Consider the following 26,994-nt stretch of genomic DNA (forward strand, 5'->3'; position numbering starts at 1 on the left):
CCCAATGTATTATTAAAGATTTCTTAAATTACTTAACATAAATTAGTTGAGGAATACTGTTTTAAATATTCTTTTGAAGTATAATTATTCGAGGTTTAATTATTTAATGATTAATATTTAACTATTAATTATTTATTAAATTATTTATTATAATTTAAAAATCATAAAACCTGATGTAATATACTTTCTGATTTTCGGAAAAATCATTCCAATAATTTCATATCGTCGGAGAATGTTATTTCAACTTATCTTAATATTTTGAATATAGTTTTAACAAAAACTCCCCCTTATTTAATTATCTGTTGACAACGGTCAACTCACATTCTTAGTACTTCCTCCAAAAATTTCGGAAGTACGTATATATATATATATATATACGCTAATAAGACAAGTTGTTTCTATCAACAACCAAAACGCTTGGGGGAACTTCGATATGGTTCGAGTTCTCGAGATATGATAGAATTCTTTTAAAGGACAAGGAAGGGGTAGACTCTAGTACTATGTGTACTAGGAAGACTACCAAATGTATCGTAGGTGAAGGTACTCTATGTACTCAGGAACTTGTGAAGTATGTGTATACCCAAAATGGGACATGTAGCCCGAATGCGGAAAGGGTGATAACCGGGATATAAAGGTGTCGTCCTTCTACTAGTAGAAAAGGTTACTATTTTTCGTATTACGACTGATCATCGTGTGTGGTGGCTCCAGTGAATGTCCTATTCTTCCAATTAGAATTATGATGCAATATCGTACCCCAAGCCTAGATGCTGGGTTTACCATTAAGGTATTCGCAGGATAATAAATCCACTAAAGAATTGGTTTCAAAAGAAGGCGTGTATCACCAAGGAAAACTGTTTTTGAATGAAACATATTTATCATATACGACGTTTTACTTAAGTTTACTATACAGTCATTTCATATTATATCTTATTATGCTGGGCATTATAGCTCACACTTGTTTTCTTAAATTGACACAACACAACAGTGAATCAAGATGCCTATCATGAAACTCACAGCCATGAAACGGGTAGGAAATGGCCAGCTGTTCCGTAGGATGTTTGGTGTTGTACCACAGGTAGACCGAATAAGCTGGATTGGTTTTCAGTTGTTTTTAGTCCGACTTATTTACAAGTATGACTTATGTAAGATAATGAATAAGAAACAAATATTTGGCCGGTGGACTAACCTTACTTAAAGGTTATTTCCCCGGTAAGACTTAACTACTTTTGGGTTATAATAACTATCACTTTGTGGATTGATTTACTCTAGTAATGAATGGTTCGTTTCGAGGACAATAACCTATAAGTGTGTGTGTGATAAATGTGGGGTTGTAAAAGTGTGAGTATTTATATATTATGATACGAGATAAGTGTTATATAGTATTCAAGATGGCGTGGCCTCCTAGATCCTTGACCCCAGATTTTGGGGTGCCACAGAAATGGTATCAGAGCCTTAGGTTATCAAATCTTGGAAATGATAGGATATAAAATATGTAGATATAATAATAATAAATAATCAATTAGAGCTCAAGTCGAGTTCATCGTCAGACTATATGGGTAGTCTTGACAGTTTTACCCTCAAGGGAATTCCGACTCTAAGTTAATAACACCTTGGCTTGTGTCAGGTAATAGTGGAGCCTATGAGGGAGGTTAACCCTGTTGATGATATTATGGCCCTTGAGCGTGACCCTACTCCCGAGCCAGAGGACCCACCCATTGATGACTCAGACGATGACCCTACTGAGGATGCCCCGGAGGAGGAGACTGACCTTCCTATCCCCATAGCTGATGACGTTGAGGTGCCCCATGGAGATGGCTTAGGCTGGAGGGATTAGAGATGTACCCTCTCCCAACTGTTCACTCTCGTACACCACACCCAGGGATGCAGAGCCCTTTGCCCTATACTGATGATAATGAGGAGGATGGGATGGATGCACAGACCTACGAGGCTTATGACATATCCTCTAGCGACCCAAACTCACCTCTACCACCCCCAGCGACCATACATGTAGATGTGCACGACTGGATAGTCGCTCAGCTTAACGATGAGATCACCGCGGCGTCTACCCGCATCGTGGAGCTACGACAGGCGCTGTCAGCTCAGACAGCCATCAGGCTAGGATATCCAGGGGACTTTAGAGCTGCTTCCCCGGCCATAGCCTGCAGGGAGATCGATGGGATCGAGCTCCGTACTCAGGTTCAGATGAGGATGACAGCGGTGGGGGAATACATTTCGGTAGTTGACGCAGAGCTGATGTTGGAAGGAGTGATGAGGAGGGTGCGAGACCTCACACACAGCGACAGTGACTGAGGGACAAGTGACTATTTATGGACCTTGTAAAGGGCTGGGTGACTTATCACCAATTTTGTTAGAATAGCTAGTAGTAGATAGCGTTCCAAGCCCTTCAGGGTACCCGGTTTATGTATTTGTATTTCAGTATTCAGGACAAGTGATGATGTATTATAATCAGGTCATGTATGAACTCTGATAGTTGTTTTATCCCCAAGATATAATTGGGAGACCTTATGGTATATATCTAGCAGTTATCAAGAAATTAATTTCCATATTATTGCACTTGATAAAAACATGCTAGATAATAAATAATATGCTTACCTATGAATAAATTAATCCAATTGTAAAAAGTGTTGCAACTATATTGACAAATTTTCATTATCAGAACGATGCCACCCCATAGAAGAGGAACCAGGGCACAACCCGCAGAATCTATTAACTAACAACGGAATGGACCTGACCATGTAGTGAATGAGGAAAGTGAAGAAGACCTAGACTATAATGAGTATGATGAGGAAGAGTATATAGAAGAAGAGGATGAGGATACCCATCAAGAAGGGAACCCCATGAATGAGTTTATGGAATTTTTAAGGGCAAATCTGAACCAACAGCCCATTCCACCACAGCCGCATATTTCCCAACAGACTGTGACCACTGCCTTCAGGGCATTCAAATCCCTCAAACCCCCAGAGTTTTAGGATCTGCCGACCCCATTGAAGCACGGGCCTGGCTCAAGGAAATAGAAAAGTCCTTCGAGATACTAGGTGTAGAAGAACGACACAAGACCATTTTCGCTTCTTACATGCTGAAAGGGGAAGCTAATTACCGGTGGGAGTCCAAACGAAATCTCGAGACAGATGTTGTGATTCCATGGGATAGATTTACCCGATTGTTTTTAGACAAGTATTTCCCTAGGTTTATGGAAACTCAGATGGAGATTAAGTTTCTAGAGTTGAAACAAGATAAGATGACTGTGGCAGAGTTTGAGGCCAAGTTTACTGAGTTGTCATGATTTGTTCCTGAGTTCGTGAATACCGAAGAGAAGAAAGCGTGAAGGTTTTAGCTTGGTCTGAAATGGTGGATCCAGAACCGAGTGGCAGTATTAGAGCTGACAGATTACACCACCTTAGTACAGAAAGCCTCGATTGTTGAAGCTGGCAGTGAGCAAAGTTTGAAGGAAAAGGAAAATAAGAAGAGGAAGATAGGAAGCCAATGAGGAGGAACCGGGAACGAGAGCTTTCCAAGCAGGTTCGTCAGGGGAGTGGTGTCCCAACCTGCGAGAGGCCCCGAATTTAGAAAGGCCCCCAGTGAGAGTGTTGACCAGGGCAACGGACAATCTAGGGCAACATTTCATATCCAGCCTCGCGCCCCAATATCGGAGTGTCAAACATGTGGAAAGAGACACCTTGGAGTTTGCAGCCAGGCGAGAGCCCCTCTGAAATGCTATAGGTGTGACCAAACCGGACACCTTGCCAACAACCGCAACCGACCCAGCGTGACATGTTTCCAATATGGGAAGGTAGGGCACATAAGAAAGGATTGCCTAACATTAAAGCCCCCAGCCTCAAGGATGAGCAGAGCTGCATCCAACCGGCCCCAAGCTGCTAGGACCTTCAAGATGACTGTTCAGGACGCTGTCCGAAACACTGACGTGATAGCAGGTACCCTTCTGCTAAATTCCGAACATGCAAATGTCATATTTGATTCTGGAGCGATCAAGTCATTTATATTTCAAGATTTTGCTAAAAAGTTAAAACTTAACGTCGTACCCTTACGTGAGGTATTACAAGTGGAAATAGCAAACAAAGAAATAATTCATGTAAATCAAGTACACCCCAAATGCAAGCTGAAATTAGAAGGGAAAGTCTTTGAGGTTGACCTAATCATTTGTGTTAGGAGAATTTGATATAATCTTAGGAATGGATTGGTAATCCAGTAATGGAGCGCAAATAGATTATGAGCGGAAGAGGGTGAAGATAAGAGTGTAAAATGGAAAAGAAGGAGTGTTTAGAGGTCAACGACAGACCCAAAAATTTCTGACCATGCTACAGGAAAAAAGATTGTTAACGAAAAGTAACGAAGCCTATTTGGCTTATGTGATGGATACTAAGAAGAAAGTTCTGAACATACAGGGCATACCCATAGTGAATGAATTCGAGGATGTGTTTCCAGGAAACTTACCAGGATTGCCACCCAAAAGAGAAATAGAATTCGCTATAGAATTAGCACCAGGAATGGCACCAGTGTCCAAGACCCTTTATAGGCTAGCCCCAGTTGAGATGAAGGAACTAGCTTCTCAATTGCAAGAGTTATTAGATAATGGGTTGATAAGGCCCAGTGTGTCACCATGGGGAGCGCCAATACTGTTCGTAAAGAAAAAGGACGGCAGTATGAGATAATGCATAGACTACCGAGAGTTGAATAAGCTGACTATTAAGAATAGGTACCCTCTCCCTAGGATTGATGATAAATTCGACTAACTTAAGGGTGATGTACACTTTTCCAAAAGAGATTTGAGGACATGATATCACCAGTTGAAAATCAAACCTGAGGATATACCAAAGACTGCTTTTCGTACTAGGTATGGACACTATGACTTCTTAGTCATGTCGTTTGGACTAACCAATACACCCGCAGCCTTTATGGATTTGATGAACAGAGTGTTCAAAAAGTACCTAGATATATGTGTGATAGCTTTTATAGATGATATGCTAATCTACTCAAAGACAGAGCAAGAACATGCAGAATATTTGAGAATAATCTTAGAAATCTTGAGGAATGAGAAATTATATGCCAAATTCTCGAAATGCGAGTTTTGGTTAAGGGAAGTTCAGTTCTTAGGGCAAGTGGTGAGTAGCAAAAGAGTTTTAGTTGACCCCACCAAGATAGAGGCGGTATCCAACTGGGAAAGACCGACTACCCCAACAGAGGTTAGGAGTTTTGTGGGTTTAGCAGGATATTACCGGAGATTCGTGCAAGACTTTGCTAAGATAGCCGGCCCACTTACTAGACTTACCCGGAAAACGAAAAAGTTTGTATGGACAGAGAAATGTGAGGAAAGCTTTCAGGAACTGAAAATGAGACATGTGTCAGCACCGGTGCTCGCTCTTCCCAATGGAAAGGGAGAGTTTGTGATATACAGCGACGCATCGCATAAAGGACTAGGATGTGTGCTTATGTAACACGGGAAAGTTATCGCGTATGCCTCTCGGCAATTGAAGGAGTATGAGATCAGATACCCAACACACGATCTAGAATTAGCAGCCATAGTGTTTGTCCTGAAAATTTGGAGGCACTACCTGTACAGTGAGAAATGCGAGATTTACATAGGCCATAAGAGCCTCAAATATATTTTTACTCCGGAAAGAACTAAACATGAGACATAGGAGGTGGTTAGAATTGATTAAGGACTACTACTGTGAAATTTTATATCACCCGGGTAAAGCCAATATGGTGCCTGATGCCCTCGGTAGGAAGGAAAGACTCAAAATGATAATGAGATCTGAGGAGTTAGTTAAGGAATTTGAGAAAATGGAAATTGATGTGAGAATAACCGGTAAAGGAATAGAAGGATTATTTGAGATTAAACTAGTACCGGAATTGACTGAAAAGATACGAGTGTGTCAGGAAAAGAAGATGAGTGAAGAAAGAGGAACATTGACCGATGAGGAAGTCAAATGCGAGAAGGACGAGAAAGGGATCATGATGTATGCATCCCGAATTTGGATTCCAAATGTGCAAGAGTTAAAGGATGAGCTGCTGCACGAAGGGCACAACTCCGGATATTCAATCCACCCAGGAAGTACAAAAATGTACCGTGACCTTGAGGAATATTATTGGTGGCCGAACATGAAAAGAGAAGTAGAGGAATGGGTCAGCAAGTGCTTGACATGCCAGAGAGTGAAGGCTGAACATCAGCGACCGAGTGGACTATTACGGCCCCTGGAAATTCTGGAATGGAAATGGGAGAATATAGCCATGGATTTTGTGACAGGCCAACCAAGAACGAAAACCAATCACGATACCATATGGGTTATCATACATAGACTGACCAAGTCCGTGCACTTCCTACCAATCAACGAAAGGTACACTGTAGACAAGCTGGTGGATATCTACTTGAAGGAAATTGTAGTGAGACACGGCGTTCCTGTTGCCATTGTGTCCGATCGAGACCTAAGGTTTAATTCCCGATTTTGGAGAAGCTTTCAAGAGTGTGTAGGTACCAGACTGAATATAAGTACCGCTTACCACCCCCAAACTGATGGGCAAAGCGAAAGGACTATTCAGACCCTAAAAGATATGCTGCGAGTGTGTGACATCGTCATTAAAGGGAATTAGAATGACCACTTACCCCTGATCGAATTTGCCTACGATAATAGCTATCACGCTAGCATAGGAATGCCTCCGTATAAAGCTCTTTACGAAAGGAGATGCCTGTTAGGGTGAAAACACGCGCTAATAACACACGCAAGTATACGCATTCGCAAGTAATATAGAATACTTTCTAGTTCGTTCCCACATAGACTCAGACTAATTATTGTTCAATTAACTTACTCACCAATGTATGATTACTTCTCAATGTTAAGACAATAACACTTAAAATGGATTAACTAATTATTAACTACAATTAACTACTATAATTAACCACTTATTTAACACTCGAATTAACAATATTAAAACACTCATGAGATCATAACTTCATTACTACTTCCTTCAATAGCTATTGTTATTACCCTTAGCGTGCAACAATGATGATATTAATCGAATAACACAAAACTGATAAAAGCCAACTTTCATTGTACTAATACCATTCTACCAAACATCCACAATTAAGATAGAAGTTGAATATGCATCAATTATGTTGAGTCCCTATATGTCTACAGAAATTGACAATATAACGATTTAAGCACAAGTTATTCCTTTTGATTACACAGGGCGAATAAAACGGTTAGAGTTACCCACTAATCATGCATATTCATACATGAACCTATGCTAGCATGGCAAGTTCTAAATCTCAAGATCCACCGTCACTTCACAAGAGATTCACACCCTATCTTATATCTTCGCGATGCACATAAGAGGAATACGCACAACCAATACTAGATATCATACAATCATCACACACTAAGGTATTAAACAACTAACTAAAGAATTTCATAGTAAATCCGTTACGACCCCATGATCACGATTAGCCCATGTTAGCACTCATCGACATCATGGGTTCATATGAAAACATGATAAATAAACACAAGAGAATAATAACTAAAACTACTTATATTAAACCAGAGTACGTCACAAGAGTAAATAGGTTCAAAGTAAGAAAACTAGCATCCAACGTTACAACGAAATAAAGAATCACAAGAAAATATGCTTCCTCTTCGTTGCGGTGTGCTAAAACGGTCTTCTTCCTTATCTCCTCACTCCTCGATTAATACTACGATCCAACCTCTGTGAAACGTCTCTGAAATCTACTTATATAGGAGTCCCATAAAACCCAGATGGCTCAGTAGTTGGAAGCCAAACAGAAATAGAAGTCTAAAATAATAAATGTGAAATTACGACCCTGCGCGGCGGCTAAGCTTTCCTGAGCGGGCGCTCAGCTTCCTGCGCGGCCGCTCAGCAAAGCTGAGCGGGCGCTGAGACCCTTTCTGGAAAATTGATCTGTTTTGCTCTGTTTCTTTGCTACAATCTGCTCCTAACTTCCCACTTGCAATGCTGAACACGTGCCAAGGCTTATTATTGATGAATTCTCTCCCGAAATGCACCTAATACCATGAAATGCACAAACACTAGAAAAACCCATCAAATACATAAAATACTTGATTTCAAGACACCAATTTAAGCTATTATAAGACGTTCTAAGTGGTATAAAATGCCACTTATCACACCCCCAAACTTAAATTGATGCTTGTCCTCAAGCATCACAGACTCAAAAACAAAATAAAAATATGCATGAATGCAATCTATATGAAATGCAGCGATCCCCCTTACTACGACCAAACCAACCAACTTACGGCATCTCAACAAATGCAATTAGGTGAATAAAGATCAATCAAATCATACAAACTAACATACAACCAGAAACGTGGTGTGTGTAGATGCTTAACAGATATGCTTCGAAACTAGATCAATTATCATGACTCAACTATCCTCAAGGCAATCACATGATTATACGAAGAATACAAATTCTAGGCACAAAGTGACTTATAACACTTCAAGAATCCTGGAGCTTATTACGGAATCATGCTTTTATTCAAATGCTTATTTGACCGTGCAATGAGTGAGGTCCACAAAAGACTTATACAATGGCATCCATGTAGCGAGCGTTAGGTTAGCGGATCCCAGACTATAAAAGCCTTAGGTCACTAGGTACAAAGTCCCCTAAGAACTTAATAACTCGAATACCAAAGAGCCCACTCTTGATCAATTATGCATACTCTTTATTGTTTGTTTTTTTTCTATTTTTTTTCTAATTTTTTTTTATTTTTTTCAACTTTCTGAGCAAGTGCGTTTCACTCCATCTTGCTCAACCCTAGACTACTCGCATAAACATACGAGCCGGCTACTAGCCATTTGACGCCTAGCCACAATTAGCAATGAATTCCATTTTTCACTCCATTTTTTTTCTTTTCATGCCTTTTATCACTAAGAACCTATTATAAAATTCTAAGCATAATCAATAGATTAACCTCGATAACCATCAAACCATAACAACAATCTAGTCCTCAAGCATTCTCTAAGACTTAGTGAAAATACAAGTGTCTCTAGCATGCATATCACCCTACACAACTCAACATCACTTTAACGCTATCACTACACTCGCATCAACATCACAAATCAATTGGTAAATCAGCGCAAAAGGGATCATGGCATATGCATGAGCTACATGACATGATAAACAAATAAAGCTATAAATAATAAATAAAAGAAACTATATGGCAAAAATTATGCAATTATATGAATTAAATATCATGAATATGCAACTATATGACAACAAAAATTATGCAATTATATGAACTAACTATCATGAATATGCAACTATATGACACACACACAAAATATTCCTTAACTACCACCCCCAAACTTAAAATCTTCACTGTCCCCAGTGAAGGTAGTAGAAAGGAACACAGGGTATACCTACTCGGAGAGATCATCATCATCATCACCATCAGAGGGTGGTGTATCAGGAGGCGGATATGCAGAGTCCTCGCCAAAAACTGGCCACTGGATGTCAGCTCCAAGGCCTCGAAAAGCAGTCCCAAGTGCAAGGGTGAGCTCCTGAGCAAACCTGCTCTGTGTCTCGTACATAGCATCCATCCTCCGTGACAGCCTCCTATACTGGGCATCAGCCATCCCAGCACCCTCCTGAGCTCTAGAAGAACCAGCCTCATTTCGCCCTGGCCTCGCCATCGTAGCACCTCGTGCTGGACGCCCTCCTGGAAGACGATAACCCAGCCCATGCTCCTCGGGCTCACCACCGGTCCACTCCTGCATCGCATGCAGAGTCCTGGAATTAATAGGAGCGGCCGACAACTGCGACTGCTCATGAGACGACCACTGAACTCCCACCGCTCGGCAAAGCTTGGTAACCGTAGATGCATACGGGATGTTCATGTGTTTAGCTCCCCTTAAAAACTTCAGAATTCCTTGGTAGATGAACTCACCAAGGTCCACATAGTACTCATCATTCAAAATTCCCCACAACAACTGTGCTCTCTCAACTGTGACCTCATGTGCATGCGAAGTAGGCAAAATATTAGCATAAATAAAAGCATTCCATGCACGGGCATACCTATTCATGGTGATCACCAGAAAGTGACGATACTCATTAGTTCCAGTCTTGAAGGTCCAAACTGTGCCCGGCCTACAGAGAGTAGCACAAATCAAATCCAAGTCAAAATCATCAGCAGTCTTCTCGTTCCAGTTCTCCTCCGTGGGCTTCCTCTATCTCTGCCCAATCACACGGCGAATCGCCGCAGGGTGATAATCAACCGTCATCCCCCGGACCACAGAATACCTATTCTTCTCGGCCTTCGCGTTCGCATAGAACTCGCGAACCACGCTCATCGGCACTTCTTCAGGAGACTGACAAAAAGTTATCCACCCCTTCTCAGCAATCATAGGCAACAACTCACCATCCCTCCCCGATGGTAAAAATCCCCTCTCCTTCAAAATTAGCTTCCCTAAAAGCCTAGTATACTCCTCCTCAGCAGCCCTATCATTCAAACGAGGCCTCGCAGCAGTACCCCTCGAAGAATCAGCAGTAGGGACAGTGCTGCTGCTATCAATAGTCCTTGCTCTCTTGGGTGCCATCGAAACTGAGTAAAAGTGTTTGAGGTTTGTGTTTTTGGGTTTGGGAGAGAGTTTAAGATTTGAAAGTGTATGGGGGATATATGGGATAAGTGTATGTATATAGGGTAGGGATTAGGGTAAAATTTGATTAGGAGTGGGTTTGAGGGTTAAAATCATGGGGTAATGGGGAAATAGGTTGTGGGTAATGGGGCTGTGTTTTACTTTTTTTGTTTTTCAGCTTTTTTTTTGGTTTTTTTATGTGGACTAAAAAATTCTTCCAGTCGAGCCCTGAGCGGGCGCTCAACTTGCTGAGCGGGCACTCAGGGGCTTCTGGAATTATTTTTTTTCCAGGCTCCATTTTTCTGATTTTTTTGTGGTTTTGGATACGTTATTAACTTCTAAGGGTTCCTGTAACAACAAATCATGGGTTGCCTCCCACGAAGCGCTTCTTTTTCGTCATTAGCTTGATGATGCGTACCTTCCTCAAGTTGACAATAAAACGGCAATAACCACTTCCCGGTTTGCCGTGTCCCCATAGTAGTGCTTCAAAGGCTGACCATTAACCTTGAATGCTTGGTCCGGATCATTCTCAAAAATCCCCACCGCTCCATGTGGAAACACTTTTGACAATAAAAGGTCCCGACCACCTTGATTTCAACTTCCCAGGAAAAAGACGGAGACGAGAGTTGAATAAGAGAACTTGATGCCCCGGCACGAATAACTTAGGATGTAGCTTCCTATCGTGCCACCTTTTCACTTTTTCCTTGTACATTTTGTTGTTCTCGTACTCTTGGAATCGAAATTCATCAAGTTCATTAAGCTGAAGCATTCGCTTCTTTCCAGCTGCATCTAGATCCAGGTTCAACTTCTTCAATGCCCAATAGGCCTTATGCTCAAGCTCCGCAGGTAAATGACATCCCTTACCATACACAAGTTGAAACGGGGACATCCCAAGTGGAGTCTTATATGTTGTTCTGTAAGCCCAAACAGCTTCATCGAGCTTTAAAGACCAATCCTTCCTTGACGGATAAACAACCTTCTCTAAAATGTGCTTGATCTCTCTGTTAGACACTTTCGCTTGACCATTTGTTTGCGGATGATAGGCAGTAGCAACTAGATGATTCATATTATAGCGCTGCATCATGGAAGTAAACTTACGGTTGCAGAAATGCGACCCTTCATCACTTATGATTACTCGTGGCGTTCCAAACCTTGTGAAAATCTGCTTATGAAGAAAATTCAACACCGCCTTTGCATCATTAGTCGGTAGAGCTTTGACTTCTACCCATTTTGAGACATAATCGACTGCCAGCAAGATGTACTGATTATTGCAGGACGAGACAAAAGGCCCTATGAAATCGATTCCCCAAACATCAAAGACCTCGACTTCAAGCATCACATTTAACGACATCTCATCCTTTCTCGTAAGATTTACCACTCTTTGGCAATGATCACACCTTAAAACGAATTAATGAGCATCCTTAAACAAAGTAGGCCAGAAAAAACCTGCTTGCAGAATACGAGCTGTCGTCTTCTCACCACCGTAGTTTCCGCCATAAACTGTAGAGTGGCAATCTCGTAATATCCCCTCCATCTCACAGAATGGGATACATCTCCTGATGATCTGGTCAGCTCCCTGTCTAAACAAATACGGTTCATCCCACATATACCACTTCACCTCATACAGAACCTTCCTCTTTTGAGCTGTGGTCAAGTTAGGAGGCATTATATTGCTGACAAGATAATTCACAATATCTGCGAACCATGGCTCTTCCTTCTGAACTGCGAACAACTGCTCATCCAGAAAAGATTCGTTGATCAATGTCTTATTATATGAAGTAGACTCGAGATTCTCTAATCTAGAGAGATGGTCAGCTACTTGATTCTCAATACCTTTTCGATCCTTTATCTCTAACTCAAATTCCTGTAGCAAGAGCACCCAACGAATGAGTCTCGGCTTCGAATCCTTCTTGGAAACCAAATAGCGAATGACCGCATGATCAATGAACACTGTCACCTTTGTCCCAAGCAAATAAGATCGAACTTTTTCAAAACCAAAAACTATCGCCAAGAGCTCCTTCTCAGTAGTGGTGTAGTTCATTTGGGCCCCATTTAAGGTCTTACTAGCATAGTAGACCACATTAAAGAGATTATTCTTGCACTGCCCAAGAACTGCGCCCACCGCATAATCACTTGCATCACACATCATCTCAAAAGGCTCTGTCCAATCAGGTGCTGTAATAACTGGTACAGTTATCAAACTCTTCTTAAGAGTCTCGAATGCCGTTAAACAGTCATCATCAAATTTGAAAGGCACATCCTTCTCAAGCAAGTTGCACAATGGCTTATATATCTTCGAAAAGTCCTTGATGAAACGCCGATAAAAACCCGCATGACTAAGAAAACTACGGATTCCTTTCACAGAAATAGGTGGTGGGAGATTTTCAATGACTCCCACCTTGGCTTTGTCCACCTCAAGACCCTTTCTAGAGACTTTATGCCCAAGAATAATGCCTTCACGCACCATAAAATGACATTTTTCCCAATTGAGCACCAAATTAGTTTCCACACACCTTTTGAGTACTGCCCAAAGATTATTCAAACATTCATCATACGAATGTCCAAAGATGGAGAAGTCGTCCATGAACACCTCGACATTATTTCCAATCATGTCAAAGAATATAACCATCATACATCTCTAAACAGTGGCCGGTGCGCCACATAACCCAAACGAAACTTTGCGAAAAGCAAACGTGCCAAATGGACAAGTGAAGGTAGTCTTTTTTTGATCCTCTGGTGCAATACAAATCTGATTATACCCTAAATAGCCATCCAGAAGACAATAATACTCATGACCGGCCAACCAGTCAAGCATCTGATCAATAAACGGAAGCGGGAAGTGATCTTTCCTTGTGGCCTTGTTCAACTTTCTGTAATCCATGTATACTCTCCATCCTGTGACTGTTCGAGTGAGGATGAGCTCATTCTTCTCATTTGCAACCATAATAATAACTCCTTTCTTAGGTACACATTGCACGAGGCTCACCCAAGAACTGTCAGAAATAGGATAAATGATTCCTGCATCTAGCCACTTTAGAATTTCTTTCTTCACCACTTCTTTCATGATAGGATTAATTCTGCGCTGTTGCTCAACAGTCAGCTTACGACCATCCTCTAGCAGAATCTTATGCATGCAGTATGAGGGGCTGATCCCTTTGATGTCTGCTATAGTCCATCCTATAGCCGATTTGAATTCTCTCAAGATCCTTAGGAGCTTGTCCTCCTCACTACCTGAAAGGTCAGATGCAATAATAACAGGTAAAGTAGATGCATCACCTAAAAAAGCATACCTCAAGTGTTCAGGCAATGACTTAAGCTCCAAGGTAGGTGTTTCCTCAATAGATGGTTTGAGCTTTCCTTCCGCATTTTTGAGGTCAGAAGTACCCATTGATTCAAACGGCATGTCTAGCTTTCGCCTCCAGGGAGAAGCATTAAGATATTGTAGTTGTTCATTGCCATCCTCATCATCACTGTCAAAATCCCCCACTAAGGCCTTCTCTAACGTATCAGACATTAGCATATGATCGAGTTCTGAAGTAACCGCAGAATCAATCAAATCCACTTTTAAGCACTCCTCATCTTCTGTAGAAAATTTCATTGCTTTGAATACATTGAATGTCACATCCTGATCCTGCACCCGCATAGTAAGTTCACCTTTCTGCACATCTATCAAGGTACGGCCGGTAGCCAAGAAAGGTCTCCCCAAGATTATGGGAATCTTCTTATCTTCCTCGAAATCCAAAATAACAAAGTCTGCAGGAAAGAAGAGCTTATCCACCTTTACTAGCACATCCTCCACTATGCCTCTTGGGTAAGTAATAGAATGATCAGCCAATTGTAGAGACATATAGGTGGGCTTTGGATCAGGCAAGTCCAACTTTTTAAAGATCGAAAACGGCATCAGATTGATGCTTGCTCCCAAATCATAAAGGCACTTGTCAAAAGACAACTTGCCAATGGTGCAAGGAATGGTGAAGCTACCTGGATCTTTAAGCTTTGGAGGTAACTTTTGGTGCAGTACAGCATTGCATTCTTCCGTCAGAGCAACGGTCTCAAGGTCATCCAGTTTCACCTTCCTTGAAAGAATACTCTTCATAAATCTCGCATAACTAGGCATTTGCTCCAAAGCCTCGGCGAAATGTATATTGATGTGAAGTTTCTTGAACACCTCCAGAAACTTACCGAACTGCTTATCTAGCTTTTGTTGTTGCAATCTCTTAGGGAAAGGTGGTGGAGGATAGAGCTATTTCTCCCCTGTATTACCCTCAGGCAGAGTGTGTTCAACAGTAGTCTTCCTTGATTCCGCCACTTTCTCCTTTTCCTTAGCTTCTTCATTACCAACTTCAGCTTCTCCTTCTTTTGCTTTTTCAGCATCAGCAACTTTTCCAGACCTTAAGGTAATAGCCTTGACTTGCTCTTTAGCTTCATTCCTGCCTGGCACTTCAGTGTCACTGGGAAGTGTGCCAGGTTGGTGATTAAGCACCGCATTGGCTATTTGACCAATTTGATTTTCCAAGGTCTTGATAGAAACCGCCTGACTCTTGCATAACAACTTAAGTTCCTCAAAATCGGCACTAGTGGGTGCAGCTGCACCTCCCTGTTGAGGATATGATTGCCTTTGAACATAATGATGCGGTTGCTGGAATCCAGGTGGATTGAATTATTTACTCACGCCTTGATGATATGGTTGCTGAATAGCATTCTGATTATTACTCCACCTGAAATTTGGATGATTTCTGTTGTTAGGATGATAAGTAACTGGCACAGGCTGCTGTTGTCGCGGATAATTGTTCACGTACTGAACAGATTCGTTAACAAGAGAACACTGATCCGTAGCATGAGAACCTGCACAAAGCTCACAGACCATAGCTATCTGATTGACCCCATAGGTGGCTAGAGAATCGACCTTCATAGACAGCGCTTGGAGCTGCGCTGCAATAGCTGTGGCTGCATCGACTTCCAGAATACCTGCTACCTTCCCAGGCATCATCCTTTGAGTTGGGTTTTGATGCTCATTTGTAGCCATAGTCTCAATAAGATTATAAGCCTCAGTATAGCTTTTGGCCCACAAGGCGCCTCCAGCTGCTGCATCGAGCATGGGCCGAGAATGGGCCCCCAAACCATTATAAAAACCAGTGATCACCATCCAATCAGGCATTCCATGATGTGGACACTTTCTCAACATCTCCTTGTAGAGCTCACAAGCTTCGCACATAGATTTTGTAGGTTGTTGCGCAAACTGAGTAAGAGCACTCCTCATAGCCACAGTCTTCGCCATTAGATAAAACTTCACTATAAACTTTTGCGCAAGATCTTGCCAAGTAGTGATGAACCTAGCTGGTTCAGAATGTAACCAGTCCTTAGCTTTATCCCTCAGAGAGAATGGGAAAAGCCTCAGCTTGATAGCCTCATCAGTCACACCATTGTATTTGAAAGTACTACAGATCTCGACAAAATTCCTTATGTGCATGTTGGGGTCTTCAGTCGTAGCACCTCCGAAATAAACAGAATTCTGCACCATCTGAATAGTGTCCGACTTGATTTCAAAGGTGTTAGCCTGAATAGTGGGATGAAGAATGCTTGACTGAATGTCATCAATTTTAGGCTGAGAAAAGTCCATAAGAGCTGGATCTGCCGGAACAATACGATCACCCATGATTAAAGATTCTTTCTGCTCACTTCCTGAATCCGAATCTACAAAATCTATCTTCTCCGGAATATCAAGAACTTTGTCTGTCTCCTCAGCTGTATCTAAAGTCCTCTTGCGAGTACGAGAACGAGTTTGCATAAATGCTCGGTAAAGTACCTGAAACACAACCGGAAACAATAAGTACACACGTCTTAATCACTGAGTCCCCGGCAGCGGCGCCAAAAACTTGTCAGGGTGAAAACGCGCATTAATAACACATGCAAGTATACGCGTTCGCAAGTAATATAGAATACTTTCTAGTTCGTTCCCACAGAGACTCAGACTAATTATTGTTCAATTAACTCACTCACCAATGTATGATTACTTCTCAATGTTAAGACAATAACACTTAAAATTGATTAACTAATTATTAACTATAATTAACTACTATAATTAACCACTTATTTAACACTCGAATTAACAATATTAAAACACTCATGAGATCACAACTTCATTACTACTTCCTTCAATAGCTATTATTATTACCCTTAGCATGCAACAATGATGATATTAATCGAATAACACGAAATTGATAAAAGCCAACTTTCATTATACTAATACCATTCTACCAAACATCCATAATTAAGATAGAAGTTGAATATGCATCAATTATGTTGAGTCCCTATATGTCTACAGAAATTGACAACATACTGATTTAAGCACAAGTTATTCCTTTTGATTACACAGGGTGAATAAAACGGTTAGAGTTACCCACTAATCATGCATATTCATACATGAACCTATGCTAGCATGGCAAGTTCTAAATCTCAAGATCCACCGTCGCTTCACAAGAGATTAACACCCTATCTTATATGTTCGCGACGCACATAAGACGAATACGCACAACCAATACTAGATATCATACAATCATCACACACTAAGGTATTAAACAACTAACTAAAGAATTTCATAGTAAATCCGTTACGACCCCATGATCATGATTAGCCCATGTTAGCACTCATCGGCATCATGGGTTCATATGAAAACATGATAAATAAACATAAGAGGATAATAACTAAAACTACCTATATTAAACCAGAGTACGTCACAAGAGTAAATAGGTTTAAAGTAAGAAAACTAGCATCCAACGTTACAACGAAATAAAGAATCACAAGAAAATATGCTTCCTCTTCGTTGTGGTGTGCTAAAACGGTCTTCTTCCTTATCTCCTCGCTCTTCGATTAATACTACGATCCAACCTCTGTGAAACGTCTCTAAAATCTACTTATATAGGAGTCCCATAAAACCCAGATACCTCAGTAGTTGGAAGCCAAACAGAAATAGAAGTCTAAAATAATAAATCTGAAATTACGACCCTGCGCGGCCGCTCAGCTTTCCTGAGCGGGCGCTCAGACCCTTTCTGGAAAATTGATCTGTTTTGCTCCGTTTCTTTGCGGCAATCTGCTCCTAACTTCCCACTTGCAATGCTGAACACATGCCAAGGCATATTATTGATGAATTCTCTCCCGAAATGCACCTAATACCCTGAAATGCATAAACACTAGAAAAACGCATCAAATACACAAAATACTTGATTTCAAGACACCAATTTAAGCTATTATAAGACGTTCTAAGTGGTATAAAATGCCACTTATCAATGCCGCTCTCCCTTATGTTGGGATGAGGTTGGAGAACACAAGATAATAGGACCCGAGTTAGTCCAGCAAACCAGGGAAATGGTGGGACTCATTTGAAAGAGATTGTAGCAGCTCAAGACAGACAAAAGAAGTACGCCGACCAGACCAGAAAATATAGAGAATATGAAGTAGGGGATTCAGTGTTATTGAAGGTATCTCCATGGAAGAGGGTAATGAGGTTTGGAAAGAAAGGGAAGCTGAGTCCCAGATTCATAGGACCCTTTGAAATTTTGAGGAGAATAGGACCTCTAGCTTACGAGCTCGCCTTGCCTCCTAATCTGCAACAAGTGCAACGTGTTCCACGTGTCAATGCTGAGGAAATACCATGCCGATGCGCGACATGTGATAGAATATGAGCAGGTAGATTTACAACCAGACCTGACATATGCTGAGCAACCGGTAAGAAAATGGACCAAAAAGAACAAGTGCTGAGGAACAAGACTGTGAAGGTGGTTAGAATCTTGTGGAGAAATCAAAATGTTGAAGACTCAATTTGAGAACTAGAAGACGCAATGAGGAATAGATATCCCCACCTATTTTCTAATTGATTCCGGGACGGAATCCTTGTTAGAGGGGAAGACTGTAATAACTTAAATTTTTTAGACTTTGTAAAAACGTTTAATGAATAGTAACCCAGACAAACGGGGAAAACTTTTTAGCCCACACTATGTTGTTCATGAGAAAATGAGTTTCGGAGTTGATAACATGATTATACGCACCAAATGAGTGTATGCAAATGCTATTAGTTTTCGAAGAAAACGAACTTTGAAAAACGACCATATTTACGAATCATCGAGGATTACGGAATCATAATATAAATAAGAATTTAAAACCCTACGGATTTATATCGAAGGACGATACTTCAAAACATAAAGAATAAATACGAAAGGATTTACGCCGCGAACCGTTTACGAGAAATTATTACGAAAATGATTAAGCGACCGAACAAACGCATAAACGATTAAATAAACGTATCACGCTAATTAACCATGGTAGAAAATTAACCATGATTACTTTATCAAATAGTAAGCTAAGGTTATAGGAATGATCATCTAAGGCTAAGGAATAGTAAGCTAAAGACTAAAACTACTAGCCTAACTTGTAATCTAAAAATGCTAGCAAGATTTATTCCAAGACTTGCCAACATAAATCTAGTTTAGATTATATACTAGATAATATAAAAACATATAACACAAGTATTATTCAAGAAGCATTCAAGAAGCAACACAAAAATTCTCTCTCTCTCTCCCAAAACCTTCTTCATTCGGTCCCAAGCAAAAAGACCAAGAAATCAAATTCAAAACTTCAAGCTCTAGTCATGGAAAAATTCCCCCATTAATTCTCAAGTTTCATACATCCTAAAATAAGGTAAAATAAATTTTTAAGCTCATTTTTTTAAGGTTTGATGGGTGAAATAAATTCAAGAAAGATGATAGTGAATAGTGTGAATAGTAACTCTTATTTGGTTTCTTGATTTTAATGGTTGATTTAGGTTCCAAAAACCCTACCAAGCACTACCAAGACATCACCATCATCAAGAACACATCTCAAGCTTTTAATAAAGGTATAAATACTTGACCCATATTTATTTAAGATTTAAGTTCAAGAATCTTTTGGAACATAGTTGTAAACCTAGTTTTGGTGAATGTATTATTGTAATCTTGATGTTTAGTTAAATAGATTAAAGGTTGATGATTGCTGCCTCAAGAACATGATGTTTGTGAGAGGATTTAGTGTGGTGATGATGATATGATAATTTTTGGTGGTAGTATAAATATTTAAGGCATAAACGAAACTCGGATCGTAATCGTAATCTCGCTAAAATGAACAAAACGTAACATTAAGTTTCTGCAGAAAGTCCCGATGATATAAACTATAGTTTCTTGAAAATTAACACTTTATTATGGTAGACAATCTTATAAGGATCTTTTAGGCGCTTGAATCGCTTGATTCTGATTTACGGATCAAAGGTTATGGCCGTTTTACAAAAAGTGATTTACGCGCCAAAAACTGCTACGAATTACGAATTTTGAAAATAAAAAGGACCAACTTAAAAATATTCATAAATCATGAAATGTTTACAGAGAATAGTAAATAGAGTTCCTTAACTGATATAAAAATTTCAAGTGAAAATAATAATCTTTCAATTTTATAAAAATATCGGAGCCAAGGCCGCGCGATTAGAAAACCGTAGAATCCATAAGTGGAGCCGACGATGAAAATGAAAACGGACATAAGGTACTTTGAAAAAGGAAGCGACCGTAATATGAATAAGTACTTAAAGAAATAATAAGGGTAATATAAGTTGAGGGGGTGCATAATAAGTAGCATATGAGTGCAAGTCACCGTAAATTAGAACGGGACCTAACGAAACGAATTGTGTTTATGGTTATAGATTTCCGAGCGGAACCTAGAGCATCCTCCACCTCGAGATACCCAGGAAAGTTTACAAACCTAACTCCATATACTGCTGTGTTGTGAAAGGATTATTTTATTATCATATGCATAAATGCCATGCGTGCCATAATGCTAAGTAATTGAGTTTTCGCATAATGTAGCAATGTTGTACAATGCATATATGTCGTAAAATGTTTAATGCCGCCACGAGCATGACGTATAATTATAAGACCCAGAGTCGGTCGGGATTTTAAAATAAAAACCTTGGAATCATTCTGGTGATATTTTAGGACGATTAAAGTCCATATTAGTTACGTTTCAAGGGACTCGACGTCCACTTACCAAACATTAAATGCCTCGAAATTTTATTAAAATGATTTCCAAAGATCATATTCCCTCAGCTATATTTATTGTTCGAATAATGAGTATTACTTAACTATCCATTTATTATAGGAGAAGTATTCTCCAAAGATTATTTATTTCAAATCCAATGTATTATTAAAGATTACTTAAATTAATTAACATAAATTAGTTGAGGAATATTGTTTCAAATATTCTTTTAAAGTATAATTATTCGAGGTTTAATTATTTAACGATTAATATTCGAGGTTTAATTATTTAATGATTAATATTTAATTATTAATTATTTATTAAATGATTTATTATGATATAAAAATCATAAAACCTGATGTAAAATACTTTTAGATTTTCGGAAAAATCATTTCAATAATCTCATATCGTCGGAGAATGTTATTTCAACTTATCATAATATTTTGAATATAGTTTCAAAAGAAACTCCCCCTTATTTAATTATCTGTTGACAACGGTCAACTCACATCCTTAGTATTTCCTCCGAAAATTTCGGAAGTACGTATATAGATATATATACGCTAATAAGACAAGTTATTTCTATCAACAAGCAAAATACTTGGGGGAACTTCGATATGGTTCGAGTTCTCGAGATATGATAAAATTCTTTTAAAGGACAAGGGAGGGGTAGAATCTAGTATTATGTGTACTAGGGAGACTACCAAAGGTACTGTAGGCGAAGGTACTTTGTGTACTCAGGAACTTGTAAAGTATGTGTATACCCAAAATGGGACACGTAGCCCGAATGCGGCAAGGATGATAACCGGGATACGAAGGTGTCGTCCTTCTACTAGTAGCAAAGGTTACTATTTTCCATATTACGACTGATCATCGTATGCGGTGGCTCCAGTGAATATCCTATTCTTCCAATTAGAATTGTGATGCAATACCGTAACCCAAGCCTAGGTGCTGGGTTTACCATTAAGGTATTCGCAGGATAATAAATCCACTAAAGATTTGTTTTCAAAAGAAGGTATGTATCACCAGGGAAAACTATTTTTGAATGAAACGTATTTATCATATACGACGTTTTACTTAAGTTTACCATACAGTCATTTCATACTGTACCTTATTATGCTGGGCATTATAGCTCACACTTATTTTCTTAAATTGACATAACACAATAGTGAATCAAGATGCCTATCACGAAACTCACAGTCAGGAAACGGGTAGGAAATGGCCAGCTGTTCTGTATGATGTTTGGTGTTGTACCACAGGTAAACCGAATAAACTGGATTGGTCTTCAGTTGTTTTTAGTCCGGCTTATTTACAAGTATGACTTATGTAATATAATGAATAAGAAACAAATAGTTGGTCGGTGGACTAACCTTACATTAAGGTTATTTCCCTGGTAAGACTTAACTACTTTTGGGTTGAAATAACTATCACTTTATGGATTGATTTACTCTAGTAATGAATGGTTTGTTTCCAAGACAATAACCTATAAGTGTGTGCGTGATAAATGTGGTATTGTCACTACTAGAAAAGTAGAATAGACATCGCCTCTTAGACATCAGTTCTTTTGGAACCGATGTAAAAAGTGTTTTTTACATCGGTTTTAATCAAACAATGTTATTGTATTATATAGACATCGATTATTTATCCCAACTGATGTTATATGTCTGTTTTAAAATTTTAATCGAGCACGCCCCCTCATTTCCCCCTTATCCAAATAATTGATTCCCTCTTAAAATTTCCCCCCCTTTTTGCCTTAAAAAATTTCAATCCTTATCACCCTCCCCCTCTTTTCAACTTTTCACATAAAATTAAAAATTAAAAACACATGTGTACATACTCTCATCTCTAAAAACATAAACATAAGTCAAATAAATAAAAAACTCCCATCTCTCTCCACAACTGAAGATCTACTTGACTGAAGAACAACTCCGTCTCTCTCACTCAACTGAAGTAAAATATCGCTCTCTCTTCCTCCACTGCTCTCTGTGCTCTCTTTGTGGTGGAGGTCAAAGCTTTAATTGGGTAAATTTTAAACCATAATTTTAAAATTAGGGGTTTTAATTTAAAACACTAATTTGTTAATAATTGAGTAATTGTTTGAATTGAGTATGTTAAAGTTTTATTTAGATGAGTGATTGTTTAAATTATTTATGTGGGTGATACATTATAGAAAATATATTGATGGATTGTGCTTCTCGCTAATCTTATTATGGTGTTACCAGTCACAAGATGATATGGTAGACTTTGAGATGAAACTCATGGACTTTGAGATGAAACTCGTGGACATTGACAGTGAACATCTTGGAATACCAAAAGCTGGGTTTGCAAGGATCTGTAAAGATCTCTTCTGGGCTTTTTCTAATTCTTACATATTTAATTGGCCCACTTCTCCTCCGGCTCATCCCTAATCTTATTAATCCTAATAATAATGCTTCTTACAAGGTTTGTATCAACTTCTTTATTACAAAGGACTTGTATATATTTGTTTACACATACTGCTTATATTTGTTATCCCGTTAGTTTTTGTGTGTGTTTATGATTACTTAGTAAATCTGTGGTTTTCGAAAAGCCAAAAAATAGAACCAGGCAAGAGTGTTTTCAAATACTTGTGGTGATTTGTATGCCCTTCTAATTAATTGGAACATAGATACTTAGTACCCATGTCCCCTGTCTCGACGGAGCTTTATAGATTAATGATCTTCTTTCTATGTTTGCGTGATACAACACCATTGATCTTGTAAATTCTTGGACTCATGTTTTCGTGTTTGCTAACTTTTTGGTACTCAGTGTTATGTTATATCATTTTTTTATAATGATTTAGGTGCATTATAATGTCGATATTTACAACTTTACTGACAATACATGGGGAGGAAGGTTTGATATGCCAAAAGAAATGGTACATTCGCATCTTGGCATGCTAACAGATGGAATATACATGTATGTTGTCTTCCAATATCGAGGGCCTACATCACGTAATCGTGTGTATGATACTCAGATCAAGCAATGGTAGATCTTCCTTCTTTACCAGTTCGCAGGTATGTTTAGTAAAAAGGGTTAACATAACTTTAACACTATAGCTTATTGTGTGTTAGTATTTTATTAGATTGTTTGATGATTGTGCTATATCTTTAGTTATAATAATTGTACAAAAAGTTGGCATTAGATTTGGCCTTTAATTTTATTGGCTCATAATCACATGAATATGCAGTTTTTCATATTTAGACTGATATGTTCAAGTACATAACCGTTTTTTGTCAATATTTCTCTATTGATTTACATCAAAACATTTCATATGTGGACTGCTGTGTTTAAATGCACCACTGTTTTCATTATATATTGCTTAATTTATTTACATCAACAGACATAACTGGAACCACCTGATAAACCTGTATGAATTGTGTAGGCTCTTATCTTAGAAGCCACTCTTTTACTTAATTTCAGAATTATATGGGTCTTTTTTCAGTAATTTCACCATACGCACATGTTTATGTTAACTTCCTCCTTTTCGAAAACATGTAATTATATTTTGCAAGTCTGTTGTTCACAGTGTAACATGGTCCATGTTAGGGGATATGAATGCACAGAGGAAGGGAGGACCATTCTCTCACTCATATATTCAAAGGGTTCCAATTTTTTGACAGTCAAGGTTTTATTATTAGCCAATATTTGTATGTGGTGAACCTTGTCTTGCTCCTGATTTCTATCTTCAATGGGGTATCTTTTTTTACCGATGCCTCTTTTGGTGATGGATCAATTTTCTGCGAATATGAGCATGTAAAAGGTTTTTTGGGGAATATCTACCGTAGTATGGATTGAACAGAATTGTCAGCTCTACATATGTCTCGGTTTTTCGAGTCACTTTATGAACTTTAGGGAGCAAGGCATTCACCTTTTTTAACTTTTTTGGCCTATATTCAGATAATCTGTAAAACTGTTTCAGAGGTCAGAGGTTCTAATCAAATCCTTAAAGTTTGTCAGATGGGTTTCTGCTGATTGTGTACGTCAGACTGTTGGATTGGATGAGCACTTAGCGTCACCTGTACTTGTAATTTCACCACAAATGCTATCCATTTCCAGTAACAACTAAATCGGAGGTTGTACTGGCTTTTCAGTCTAAAAGCTGAAAGTTGCAAACTTTCTTTTCATTTATCGTGTATCATTTTCTCTACGTATATAAACTGTGAAAGTTGTTGGACTTAAATATTTTGCTGCTATTGAGGAGGGAGTGGGAGTTGGCAAGGGAAACCACATTTTTTGTTTCCTCTTTGGATCTATGATTTCATATAGATGGTAATTTCATAGCAGGCTAATTAATTTAAGAAAATTATTGATGCTGATTGTTTTGTATATTAAGTGGCAATGCACTATGTTGTAGGAGATTGTATCATCCCAGATGGTTTATTTTATGTCCAATTCATTATATGAGCATTATTCAAGAAAGATTGAATTTACTGCTAGTTTGACTTGAAGTTTTTTTTTTAGGCTTAGGAGCTCTCTTTGTCTACAATTCAAGCCTCATCAGATTGCTGCCGGAGCTGCATATCTTGCTGCAAAGTCTATGAACATGGATCTCACTTCATCACAGCATGTCTGGCAGGAGTTTCAGACACCGCCCTCTGTCCTTAAAGGTATGTGTACATAGTGTTGAATGTGCCAATTTAGTGTCCAGATATATTTTTAGTATATGCTGCTTACGATCACATTCTCCGGTTGCTGGCCTCACACTAATACTAAGTACCGGTGTCAAAACGTGCAGTTAACTGTTACACCAGGCTAATGGCAAGGATATTTTCTGAGAGACCTGAAGGACAGAAAATATACATCAATTTCTATTGTCCAGGTTGGGTGAAGACTGCAATGACTGGTTGGGCAGCAGGTCTATCTCCCGAGGAGGGAGCTGAAACTACAGTCTGGCTTGCACTGCTACCAGACCACCTTGTAACTGGAACGTTTTTCTTTGAAAGGTGCGAGACACATTTTTAAATCCAGTATAATTAAAGACTAATTATAAGGTCTGTCTTTTCGACAAAGTCTGCAAACAGCTAAAATGAAGTTCACTTTATCCAGGTAAGTGGTGTCAGGAAAGTGGTGTCATGTTATGATGATGACATGATACTTGGCTTACATAGGAAAAACTGCTAGCCTTTTGAAACTAATACCTTCTATTTTATTATAATAACTTGGCTTTATTTGCTTATTTGTTGAATTGATAATTTTTTTGTTTGGCTATTTTTTGGTATCTCTATTTTTAAATTGTGCATGAATAAAATGGATAATCAAAGTCATTTAACATCATTTATTTCAATTTAAAATGATGTTAATTTAACACTATAACATTTATTATACAATCCAAAACTTATGTATATCGAGGTTTAATACATCAGTTTTATTGGTACATTTACATCGGTTTTATCAATAAAACCTGATGTTAAATACCACAATAAACAAAGGCTTAATACTACACAAATGATGTTAAAGAGTACTTTATACAATGTTTGATAACTAGGAAATGATGTTACTTATTCTTATAGACATCGGTTCTTAGATAATAAAAATCAGTTCCTAGGCAGAAACCAGTGTTAAAGGTATTTTTAACATTAGTTTTGCTAGAAAACTGATGTTAAAGATATAAATAACATCAGTTTATTAGGCAAGGACAAAATTATTGCTTATTTGGCATATGTTTAAATTGATAATAATATCATATTATAACAATATATAAATGATAGATGAGTACTAAAAATTTAACATCAATAAATAGATATCGATTTCCTTAAAAAAAATGATGTTATATATCCTTTTTCATATCAGTTTAAAATCGATGTTAAATGGGAGGTCTTTAACATCACCCGCGAAGACATCGGATTTTTCTATTCATAGACATCGGTTTTTAGCCGATGTCTATTGATATTTTTCTAGCAGTATGTAAAAGTGTGAGTATTTATATATTGTGATATGAGATAAGTGTTATATATTATTCAAGATGGTATGGCCTCCTAGATCTCTGACCCCGGATTTTGGGGTGCCACAAAGAACTTGAAATGAATCGAAAAAGATTGTAGGTACACTACTAGAAATAGTGCCTACGATATCATACCTTTAACATCGGTTAGAAATGTCACCGATGTTAAAAGCAGTTTTAACATCGGTCGCTTCATAACCGATGTTAAAGGTATTGTAAGACATCGGTATCTTAACCAACCGATGTCTATAATCGGTTTTAAAAAAAATAAAAAGGCCTGCTTCTTTCTTTCCCCCGTTAATACACAAAAAAGTTCCCCCTTTAACCAAACTATTTAA

At 38.6% G+C, this 26,994-nt stretch overlaps 1 protein-coding gene across 2 annotated transcripts in view; it reads left to right on the forward strand.

Annotated features, from left to right (window-relative positions):
* The first annotated feature begins 22,572 nt into the window (after positions 1-22,572).
* The window catches only part of LOC141716672 (uncharacterized), a 28,246-nt gene continuing 23,824 nt past the window's right edge, over positions 22,573-26,994 (forward strand). The window contains exons 1-5 of one of the 2 annotated variants that reach the window (XM_074518866.1): positions 22,573-22,716; positions 22,917-23,136; positions 23,516-23,729; positions 25,177-25,322; positions 25,451-25,658. In XM_074518866.1, the coding sequence (XP_074374967.1) occupies positions 23,698-23,729; positions 25,177-25,322; positions 25,451-25,658 (386 nt within the window). In that variant the 5' untranslated portion in view covers positions 22,573-22,716; positions 22,917-23,136; positions 23,516-23,697. Of the gene's footprint in view, positions 22,717-22,916; positions 23,730-25,176; positions 25,323-25,450; positions 25,911-26,994 lie in introns of those variants that run through there. The other variant, XM_074518867.1, reaches the window with a different exon arrangement.

The sequence above is a fragment of the Apium graveolens genome, chromosome 4 (genome assembly GCF_009905375.1).
Source record: "Apium graveolens cultivar Ventura chromosome 4, ASM990537v1, whole genome shotgun sequence".
Taxonomy (NCBI): Eukaryota; Viridiplantae; Streptophyta; class Magnoliopsida; order Apiales; family Apiaceae; genus Apium; species Apium graveolens.